The following is a 10,633-nucleotide window of genomic DNA, read 5'->3' as shown; positions in this document are numbered from 1 at the left end:
GGCAAAGCTTCGGGCTCGCATTCGTCGTCTTCCTCACCACTCCCACCCCCTTCGCGAACAATAACAGGAAGAATGGAAATACTATTACTGCCGAACTCAACGAAACGTAGCTGTAGAAGACCCTGAACCGCTGGAACCGAGATGAACCAGAAGAATGAAAAGTGCCGCCAGCCTTTCCTTTGTACTTATAATAAAAGCATTTGTGAAGAAATTCACAATGCACATGCCATCTGGCATCGCTGGAACGAAATATGAGTGCACCCTAATTAAAATCGTAAAATTTCTGACAATGCGCGCCGCCATTCACTCCAACTATCACCCCTGCACCGCTGACCCTCATTCCAAAAGAATGTGCTGGTTGGGCGACATAAAAGGTTACCGCTACTGTGTATTCCAAAAACATTATGCGTCTTTCGGTAATAATTTATCTCTAAACCCAGCATTTTAAATTCTCAGAAACGATCATTGCGGGAAAATTGTGGGCCGGGACTAAGATTTTTGAACGATCGATGCGATAAAACGATAGTTCGAGGAACGATAGAAGCGGGAAAATGTAACATTATTTTATATGGGATGTATTCGGGACCGAACAAAACGGACGATGCATCCGGGAAAACGATAGTTCCGGGAACGATGGATAGAGGTTTCACTGTATAAATATTCCAGGTATCAAACATTGGATGAAATAATCAATGAAGTACACTCATGTACAATGTACATGTCAGGCAAATCCTGAATGTTTCATCGCATAACTTAATAAATGAAATTGTTGACACCAAACTAATTTCAATTTTGTGTTTCTGCCTCATAATAGCTGATTGTGTGTACTTACATTATCTATAGTTTTCATTTGTTTGCATTATACTGTGTAGTGCCAATGAAGAAAACGAATACAATCTCGGTTTTCCACAGGCCTGATGTGAAGTTTTTTTTTATCTTCCATGATGCTCAGAAAGAATAAGACAGGACATTTTTACAGTACCGCAGGAAATATACCTGATGTACAACTTTTTTAGTAACCAAAAAACTTCGATTTTTTTCAAAGTTTGGCAGTGACTTCGTAGATGTCTGTGCTTGTTTTTGAATGTATGATGACATTCCTAGCAAAGCATAATGGTCACTTGCAGTGTTCAAGCAATAGAAGATTATGATTTGGGAAGAAGTTATGTTTATGCAGGTACTATAGATGCGACTCGTCTGTTCAAAAATATTGGTAAATATTTTATTTTTAAACTTGTTTGAATGTCTGGCAGGTTTCAGTTTTGCTCAGTGTTGTGTTATATGATGGTCATAAAGGGGGAGAGAGTATATGTCATCTACTTTTAAGAAAATTACAGGTTAAGATAAGTGAAACCCAATGCAGAATTTATTTACACATTTAGATAATTAAGTCATGACAGTAGCATAAGCAAACAAATAATAACATTATTTCTTTTCCTGCCCTTTTCCAGGCATGGTTTCATATTCATCATGTTTTGGAAATGACTCCATTCCTTTTATCTCCTGTTCTAGAATGTTTTGTTCATTGGCAGATGTTTCTCTTAATGCAATTTCTTTAGCATTCTCCTTCTTCTGTTTCATAGCTGCCAGATTCCTCAGAACTTCTTCCTCTTCTGGTGGAATACTTCTCCTTCCTCTCAACCATGCTTCCCACTCAGCTGGGATTTCCTGGTCAAAATCTTCCTTCACTTTTGGTTCAAACCACCTTGATGGTTTTCTTTTTCCTATCTGTGGATTAGCTGGAATTTCAAAATATCTGTTTCCAAAATAATCTGTTCCAACAAGGTCTCCTCGAATCTTTCTTGGTTTTAGTGACTGTATAAAATTTCTAAATATCATAGCCAATATGCTTCTTCCTTGTTGTTGAGCCATCTTATTAATGTAATATCACTGAAAATAGTATTTTTTATACAATAGCAGGCCAGAAGCCACACAAAATTCTGGTCACCTGAAAAAGAAAACTAGAGGCATCTTAAAGAATTATAAGAAATGGTGACATCAATTTCAGTCTAGTTTTCTGAAACAAATAACCAACATACAGTTTGGAGGAGTGGTGAATCTTGAGGATTCTTTAAGAATCAAATTTTATAGCAGAAGTTTTAACACAATGAAATTATCAAGTACAGTAAAAAACCAATGATGACAACCTGAAGGGTCAACACACAAAGGGCTACCAAGTTTTTTCATGCTAAATTCTGTAGTTATTGCCCCATCCCATAATAAATCGAATCAACTACATTTTCTGAATAGGTAAATTAATCTTTGCTGCTTCGTGTAAATTCATTTTGTCCTGGTGCCATCACACTTTAATCTAAATCTCCTTTATAAACTATGTCTGTTTTAATGCAGGTAATGTATTTATACACCACAACACTAAACCTAACGCAAGTTAAAGTATACGCATACATATAAGTAAATGGTATAAAGATGGCTGTTGTATAACTCCACCACTCTTGTCAGTTTTGCATCAATTACAAATTCTGCAATTGCCACAAAAATAGTAAAGCACCGTATTAAGAGACATGCACTCAACTGCCATTAGAATAACCTCAAATGTTCGTATGATGTTAAAATATAGAAAAGGCCATTCAGGGTTGGGTGCGAAAACACATTAAATACACTAATCACTTCTACAAGCACAGGTTAGGGAACCGAATATGACATTAAAATTTAGAGTAATACCAGTATTAATTTCTTCTTGGTCTTTATAGGTTAATCACAACAAAACTATTTTAACGACTTTCCCCATCTACCAATGACCTTCGAGATATGCCAGTTAAGACCATGGATATTATGACTACAGAGGGTCAGCTCAAAAACTGACAACTAGTGAAAAACGCTGCCCGTTCAGTGTTGGTGTTCTTTGTGGTGTCAACTATTGGGAAATTAATATGTACATTGTGTGCAATTCATCATTATCATTATTGGTGTTGTTATTTAACGTACATATTTTTAATTAACGAACGCACTCCAGTAATCGTTTGATACCGTAAGATTTTATTTCATGTTAAACGTCCGTTTATATCATCCGAGGTTTTGAACGTCATGACCCATGACGGAATATTCTTGAACGTGCTTAAAGTCATGTGATGTGTTTGTGCAGTAAAGTGTTAGAGGCTTGGAATAATGGGAGCTTCAGTTGTTCCAATTTTAGTATTCACTATACTATGGGGAATTGTCGGTATAGTATTACCATTTGTGGTGCCGAAGGGGCCAAATAGAGGGTGAGTCTAGAAGTTCGAAAGTTCAGCTTTTGAAGTATCTAACGAGTACTCAAATTTGGTGTCTGTGACCCCTTTGAACTCCAGATCTTGAACCTGATTTGTATTTCAATCAGTAAGCAGTTTATATTTACTGTTATATATGCTGTGTTTGAAATCATTGTTTCTTTTGCATATTGTAGGAAAATTAATATATTGTGTCCCTGGAATATTATTGTACATGAAAATTGATAAATTTTCTTTTTTACAGCATTCTGCAGGTGGTTTTAATGTTGACAGCAGCAACATGTTGGTTGTTGTAAGTAGTGATTTATACAAGGATTGCATGTACTTTTATACATTTAATGTTCAGAGCTTGTGTGGTCCCTTGGTAAATGGTCTTTCATATAAAGTGTAGTGTCGTATTCTGTACATGCAAATTAAATTATAACTGAACTAAACTGTTGACTGTCTTATGGGATTTTGCACCATGCAATCTCATTGAAATTCACTGACATTTTTTAGGAGCTTACTGCCTCTCCGTCATCAAGGTGAGCACCCTGATGTTGCAGTAAACACCTGTTATGCGACTGCATGGCCCAACATCAAATATGACATCCATATTCCTAATTTAGTTTAGTTTTTATAATGTGCATGTGTATAACAAATTTTATGATGATTTGTAGTACATGATCTTGTATGTGTTAAAGTGACTCTAGAAATGGTTAGCGTTTCTGCTTATCCTTTTACATAGCTTTGGGATTCCGTTTAGATTAATGTATTTGTTTTTATTGTTGCAGTTGGCTTTGTTGCTACTTGTCACAGATAAATCCCTTGATAGGACCAAAACTATCAAATAGAACAGTATTGTTGATGGCAAGAGAGTGGGTAAGTTAAATTCAGAACATTCTATTTATTTAAGCATAGACTGTGTTTCTGTTAAAGAGATAATATATCCTTATTATCTTCCATTGTTTCTCATAATCCTATCTATTTTTGCTTAAATGTTTCCTCTTTCTGCGTTATGTTTATCCCACTTAATCCTTTATCGTACTAATAAGATTATCAAGCAAAATGGCGACCTCCCATTGCTTTCTTAATTTCTTGTATCGTAAATATTTATTGACTCTGCTTTCTGCCACGCTTCATTCACCATCTATCCATCATGTCTGTAAATACAGTATGGCATTTCAGCTTACCCTAGCAATACTAACTCTTCCTTTCTGGAGGCATGGAAGAGATTTCTCAGGCTTTGAAATTGCATGCAGTACTTTATATATATTTATCTTACAATAGAGGTATGCACTAATGTTAAATGGAATTTAAAAATATTTTGGTCCCCTGGAGTTTTGTTGTAAGCAGGTTTTACTCTTTCATTAACTTTCATTATGTCTTCTTTCTTTTCAGGGAAATGAAATTAAAATGACTGGCTAATATGTGCGCTGGAGGAAGTGTACAGTATCATTCCACACTCCTTGTTTGTATATTAGATATGTAAATGTATTTGTCAATAAGTATATAATGTTAATAGTTGTACAATGTAATAATTTGTGATGTTATCTATTACACCCTCATTGATTCTCCATTTAAAATTTGACTTCCTTTGTACAGGTCTTTGTGAACAACATTTGTATTGCAAATTATCTGTTACAAATCATCGCCTGTACCCGTAGATCAATTTTTATATTAACCTTTACATGTTTATAAATTTGGTATTGTGAAGGAAAGTTTCAGCTCTTTCAGGTTCTCTGCAGGACACATTTCAGCATTCACTAAGTTGGTATAGAGTCTGACCCAGTTTGCCAATTCTAAATTCAGAGAAAATAAAATGGATTTTGGATATGATAGTGTATCATCTTTTGAAGATATGTGGACTTCAAAGGGGATTCTCTGTAACGCTCAGATATTCAGAGCGTCGTGTTATTATCCAATGTTGGACCAAGAAATTTGATGTCAAAGTTCTAACAAGATTAAGTAACTAACCTCGAAGAATTGTTTTTGTATTAGTATGTGTAACTCTTGATCAGAGTAGTCGCATAATTAAGTATCCATATATTGTTTAACTGTATTATAAACAAATGTTAAATAGTGAGTATAAGTATGTTTTGTCTCCAAAGAATTATTTTCTGTATTAGCAGTGTTTCTACTGAATATGTTAGTTTTTATTGATTATGAAATAAGGTTATGGTATTAAAGTAAAAGTATAATTATATTCTTTTAATTTCAGTTATAGCAGCTAAGTTACTGAAATTGTTTTGGGATTGGTGTTTGACTGTTACAAACAGTAATCAACCTTTGGGTTCTGAAAAGATGGGGAAATTCTTGATTAGCTGAGCATGTAAATTTGTCAAGTACGACTATTTCATGGGTTTTGTTATGGACATAAAAAATTAAACTATAAATTTGAAGTGTTGTGTGTGGAAGAGAGAGCTGTTTTGTCTGTTGCTGAAGTACTGTCACAGGTGAGATCTTGCAATAACTTTAATATCCTGATTGCTGGAGACGGAGTAGCTCCATCCACTGGACCTGACAAGATTTTAGCTGAGGGCTGAGAAAGTCTCCGAAACGTATAATTTACCAAAAGTCAAGACGTATATACAGAGAGTCGTTTGTTTTTTAACTAACAGATTTTATTCAGTAGGATTTGAGGTTTTCACAGTGGTGGGTCTGAAGTTGTTGACATTTACCAATGTATAAAAATAAATTGGAAGTTGATAACGGAAAAGTAGCATTTGAATTCCAATGGCATTTTTGGTAATGAACAGTTTGGTGTCCAGAAATGTTAGTAGTAGTATATTGATAACAAAAGTAGCTTATTGGGAAATAAATGAAAAAAATTTTGAATTTTACAAATAGAAACAAACATTTATAACTCTATCTGCCATCTCCTATATTCTATACAATATCTGTAGAGAATACAGTTCGCAATATCACATTCTTGTTTTCATTTCTGTGATAATTCGCCATTTTCTATTACGTGAAATCAGTCATCTGTGTGCGGGTGCGTTGCTAACTAATAGTCATACTTATGTTGTAGGAGTTGGTAATCTGTGTTTGTAGTTTGGCTGCTGTGTAAAAGTGGAATTGCGTGAAGATAGAATAGAAGAGGCATCATGGTTTGTACTTTTTATCAAATTATTTATCCGACATCTTTCAATGTAATGAATTCACTTTAACATATGATTATTGATATTCTTTCATAGTCAGACTAAGAACATTCGATGAAACCTTAATCTAAACGTTAGGGATTTGTCAGTTGTCAAAGAATTCCAAATTTATGTATATTGTATTATTAAACTAACTTCGGATGTTAAAAGCATATATTTCATCCGAATGTCTTAACACAATACCCGATATGTACATTATCTGATACTTTCGATAACACACCCATTACATTTTATAGGGTTTTTCGTAATAATTCATAGTTGTAAAATTTAATTTTATGCAGTTGTTGAAGTTGTGTGTTAAATGATTTACAAATAAACTATCGAATTTTAGCAACCACAAATCATCCTATTGAAAGAGGGCACCGAGAATTCCCAAGGTAAATCTCATCTGGTGTCAAACATAAGTGCCTGCCAAGCAGTTATGGATGCTGTTCGTACCACCTTAGGCCCTCGGGGAATGGATAAACTTATTGTGGATAATCATGGAAGGTCTACAATTTCTAATGATGGGGCAACCATTATGAAGCTATTGGACGTTGTTCATCCAGCAGCAAAGACGCTGGTTGATATTGCCAAATCTCAAGATGCTGAGGTTAGTTTGCTGAGCAGGTGTATACTGCTTGTCTTTTACATTTGAGTGTTGGCAGCCTTCCTTTAAAAAGAAATATAATTGACGTATGACTTAATTTGAATTGTAACTGTTGGATGTTTGCAGTGATAACAGTTTTCCATTGTATGTAATGTACTGTACTTAGATTCTGCTTTGCAATGTTCTGTGTGCCCAAATAGGAATAGGTTTATGTCTAATGTAGTAACTGAAGGCAAAACCAAATTCTGGCATAATTGCTTTATATAATATAAGTTCGTGGAGTTATTCAAGATCCTCCTGTCGCTGTGCTCAACTTCACAAGAGTGTGGTGTAGATGAGCGTGTGATATGGGAGAAAAAAAATCAGTATGATAGACTTATGGCTCAGTAGTAAATGAAATGAGTCATTTCAGCTCATACGCACAGTTGTAATTCTTTATCAGCTTTTTTTTAGTGTCTGGTAATGTTTTGATGAAAGGTAAAAGTATTATTGTATTTTTAGGTCGGCGATGGAACAACTAGTGTCGTACTTTTAGCCGGTGAATTCCTGAGGCAGATAAAACCTTTTGTTGAAGATGGTGTTCATCCACGCATTATTATTAAAGCATTTCGTAAAGCTATGCAGCTAACGGTCGAGAAGATTAACAGCTTAGCAGTGAAGGTATGCGTACTTTTTGTCCCTACGTTCTGCATCCTTTCATATTGTTTCTGCCTGTTGTCATTGTAGACGTAGGACAGCAGATTCTGATACGTCATAGTTTTAAATAACGTGTAGATGATGGATGAAGTCCGACAGAAATGTTATACATGCTTGATGGCATGTCTCTCTCTAATGGGCAGATTGAGAAACAGAATGCCGAAGAGCTTCGGCAGCTGCTTCAGAAATGTGCCGCTACAGCCCTGAGTTCGAAGCTCATCAGTCAGCAGAAGGGATTCTTCTCAAAGATGGTGGTGGACGCTGTTCTGTTGTTGGATGACCTCCTTCCACTCAACATGATTGGCATAAAAAAAGTTACTGGTGGGGCTTTAGAGGTCAGTTCCATTACTTAACGCTCTTTAAGTTTAAGCTATAGAAAAGTTTTGCAGAGCTGCCATGTTATTGCTGATCGTAGGAAATTAAAATATGCGAGCGGCGTCTAATGGCTTAACGTTAATTCAAGAATTGGAGGGGAGACACTCTTAACAGCGTCGTGATCTCATAAGTATACTTTACTAATGAAAGGAAATTTAATTAAAAATAGCTGTGCGTTTTTATTAATGAATGTACACAGTACAGAAAGTTTGTCTGTTAACATCATATTATCTCTTTTCTTTTTTTAAAAACTTTTGTAGGATTCGTTGTTGGTAGAAGGTGTGGCTTTTAAAAAAACATTTTCATATGCTGGGTTTGAGATGCAGCGAAAAGAGTACAACCACCCCAAAATTGCCCTTTTAAACATTGAGTTGGAACTGAAAGCCGAAAGAGAGAATGCCGAAATTCGAGTCGAGAGCGTGGCGGAGTATCAGAAGATCGTGGATGCGGAATGGAAGATCTTGTATGAGAAACTGGATATGATCCATAAGAGCGGGGCGCAAGTGGTTCTTTCGAAGCTTCCGATTGGAGACGTCGCAACTCAGTATTTTGCTGACAGGTGCGTGAACGTAATGATTGACCATATTTAATCCCGTCCTTTTACTTCTGTGGAGTTGGTGATTGTGTTAAATCATTAGTCCTTTAATAAAAGGGAGATTTAATTCCACGGAGCATTTAATAAAAACTAAATTATTCAGGAAGAGATTTCTCGACTCTGAATTGGTCTGTGGCGCCTCTTTACAGGGACATGTTCTGTGCGGGTCGCGTGCCTGAAGAGGACTTAAAGCGCACCATGAAAGCTTGCGGTGGTTCCGTCATGTCTACTGCTCATGATCTCGGCGATTCTGTTCTCGGCTCTTGCGACTACTTTGAAGAGAGGCAGGTCGGAGGTGAAAGGTATTTTAATGTTGGCTGTATTTATATTTCTGAAGTAAGATATTTGATCTGAGCGCTGCTGAAATGAATAATGATGCAAAAATTAAGTTGTTTGTTGGTGATTTACAAGGTGTCAGGAATAAGAATTGTATTTACTGGGATGACCTTGAAAATATACGCGTACAGTTATGAATTATGACTGAAAACGTCGGATTGAGAAACGGTTATGGAGTTGTTTATGTAAGTTTAATATAATGTGATTTTTTTTTAATAGAGTAGTTGTTAAGGCAGTGGCTTGTTAAGTTATGGAATAAGTATCTGGAGATGCAAGACTGACTACTGAAGATAAAACGTCTTTAGTTCCTCGCAGGATAGGGCATGGTGAACATTCAGAAATCTATTATTATACCATTTACAGGTACAACATCTTCAATGGCTGCCCCCACGCCAAGACTTGCACCATAGTTTTACGAGGCGGGGCAGAGCAATTCATGGAAGAGACGGAACGTTCACTCCACGATGCTATAATGATAGTGCGGCGGGCCATAAAGAACGACGCAGTTGTGGCAGGTACGTCTGGAATCTCACGGAAAGTTTAACAGATGCACGCGTTGCGGGCACGTTCACATTTAAACCTTGCAAGAAATCGCCCGTTTGCTTTGCCCCGTCTATTTGCTTCTAACAACTTGACAACAGTTCTGCAGATTTACGTAAAATTTGGGGCGTGTCACTGAACTTTTGTCAACACGTGAAGATGATTGTCTTTTGGGATGTTGTAGAAATTGACCGATGTTTCAGAGGTGCTTAATGCCATCGTCTCAGGGTACCCTAATGATGGAGGCAGTAAACGCGGCTAAAATGTTGATAGATTTGTTTGCAGATGCAGTTACACAGATTTTATATGTTTTTTCAGGTGGAGGTGCTATCGAGATGGAACTCAGCAAGGTTCTTCGTGATTATTCTCGTACCATCGCCGGAAAGGAGCAACTGATAATAGGAGCTATCGCCAAGGCCCTTGAAGTGATTCCTAGGCAGCTGTGTGACAACGCCGGCTTTGACGCAACAAACATCCTGAACAAGTTACGTCAGAAACATGCACAAGGTAACCAAATAATCAGTAAACTGTAGATTATTCAATCGACTGTACCTGCCCTTATTTTGGTATCTTTAAAATAAATAGGAATATTAGGTGTGAAGATGACGTCTTTTCAGGTCATTGCTGGTATGGGGTGGACATCAACAACGAAGACATCTCGGACAGCTTTGAAATGTGCGTTTGGGAGCCGGCTGTCGTGAAGATAAATGCTCTTACAGCGGCGTGCGAGGCAGCGTGCTTGGTGCTCTCGGTGGATGAGACCATCAAGAATCCTAAACCCAGTGGTGACGGATCTGAAGGTCCTCCTATTGGACGTGGCATGGGTAGGCCCATGTAACTTTTTTGGCAGAACAGAGAATTCCATCTGCTTGAACTTACGGAACCTTAACGCTGGTATGTTCGCGTATTCACCGCTGAGAGTAACCAGTGAAAGTACTATTGGAAATGCATCCCTAAAACTTGCTGGTCGTCGTCGTCGTCCATGCAAGTATGTTAATCTCGTGATTTCCATACTGAGTTTACTGCAACTAATTCCATAACTTCACTTCCTTTTCCTTTACAGTTTAATTTTGAAAATCAAGCTTTGGGTTAATAAATAAACAGTAAATAATTCTGCAGTATATTTTCATTTCAC

At 36.8% G+C, this 10,633-nt stretch overlaps 3 protein-coding genes across 4 annotated transcripts; 2 read left to right on the top strand and 1 right to left on the bottom strand.

The window, feature by feature from the left end:
* Positions 1-1,344: 1,344 nt before the first annotated feature.
* Positions 1,345-2,803, bottom strand: LOC110837671 (NADH dehydrogenase [ubiquinone] 1 alpha subcomplex assembly factor 2). 2 transcript variants are annotated; one of them, XM_022080064.2, is made up of 2 exons: positions 2,683-2,803; positions 1,345-1,948 (listed from the first exon to the last, which is right to left on the bottom strand). In XM_022080064.2, exon 2 carries the CDS (start codon positions 1,870-1,872, stop codon positions 1,426-1,428), a length of 447 nt encoding a protein of 148 aa, XP_021935756.1. In that variant the 5' UTR covers positions 1,873-1,948; positions 2,683-2,803; the 3' UTR covers positions 1,345-1,425. The 2 variants fall into 2 exon arrangements, with proteins under 2 accessions (XP_021935756.1, XP_021935757.1); XM_022080065.2 differs by lacking the exon at positions 2,683-2,803 and adding an exon at positions 2,407-2,676.
* A 261-nt stretch (positions 2,804-3,064) lies between these two features.
* LOC110837672 (V-type proton ATPase subunit e 2) lies at positions 3,065-5,412 on the top strand. The gene is made up of 4 exons (XM_022080066.2): positions 3,065-3,224; positions 3,472-3,519; positions 4,001-4,088; positions 4,608-5,412. The coding sequence occupies exons 1-4, from the start codon at positions 3,127-3,129 to the stop codon at positions 4,632-4,634; spliced, it is 261 nt and encodes an 86-aa protein (XP_021935758.1). The 5' UTR covers positions 3,065-3,126; the 3' UTR covers positions 4,635-5,412.
* Positions 5,413-6,167: 755 nt separating this feature from the next.
* CCT7 (chaperonin containing TCP1 subunit 7) lies at positions 6,168-10,611 on the top strand. Its single transcript, XM_022080073.2, has 9 exons — positions 6,168-6,316; positions 6,699-6,959; positions 7,458-7,616; positions 7,796-7,987; positions 8,288-8,586; positions 8,772-8,924; positions 9,322-9,473; positions 9,817-10,005; positions 10,116-10,611. Exons 1-9 carry the CDS (start codon positions 6,314-6,316, stop codon positions 10,334-10,336), a joined length of 1,629 nt encoding a protein of 542 aa, XP_021935765.1. The 5' UTR covers positions 6,168-6,313; the 3' UTR covers positions 10,337-10,611.
* Positions 10,612-10,633: the final 22 nt, after the last annotated feature.

The sequence above is a fragment of the Zootermopsis nevadensis genome, unplaced genomic scaffold (assembly GCF_977971745.1).
Source record: "Zootermopsis nevadensis isolate Lab colony 2312 unplaced genomic scaffold, Znev_1.0 Znev_ptg000008l, whole genome shotgun sequence".
Lineage (NCBI taxonomy): Eukaryota > Metazoa > Arthropoda > Insecta > Blattodea > Termopsidae > Zootermopsis > Zootermopsis nevadensis.
This window is presented reverse-complemented; position numbering and strand designations above follow the sequence as displayed.

What these genes read in the sequence shown, in the direction of transcription:
- LOC110837671 (XM_022080064.2), bottom strand. Translation starts at nt 1,872, where the DNA reads ATGGCTCAACAACAAGGAAGAAGCATATTGGCTATGATATTTAGAAAT.
- LOC110837672 (XM_022080066.2), top strand. Translation starts at nt 3,127, where the DNA reads ATGGGAGCTTCAGTTGTTCCAATTTTAGTATTCACTATACTATGGGGA. An exon ending in GCAGCAACATGTTGGTTGTT is followed by an intron (nt 3,520 to 4,000) that starts GTAAGTAGTGAT and finishes TTATTGTTGCAG; the next exon opens with TTGGCTTTGTTGCTACTTGT. An exon ending in TGTTGATGGCAAGAGAGTGG is followed by an intron (nt 4,089 to 4,607) that starts GTAAGTTAAATT and finishes CTTTCTTTTCAG; the next exon opens with GGAAATGAAATTAAAATGAC.
- CCT7 (XM_022080073.2), top strand. An exon ending in CCAAATCTCAAGATGCTGAG is followed by an intron (nt 6,960 to 7,457) that starts GTTAGTTTGCTG and finishes TTGTATTTTTAG; the next exon opens with GTCGGCGATGGAACAACTAG. An exon ending in GAACGACGCAGTTGTGGCAG is followed by an intron (nt 9,474 to 9,816) that starts GTACGTCTGGAA and finishes ATGTTTTTTCAG; the next exon opens with GTGGAGGTGCTATCGAGATG.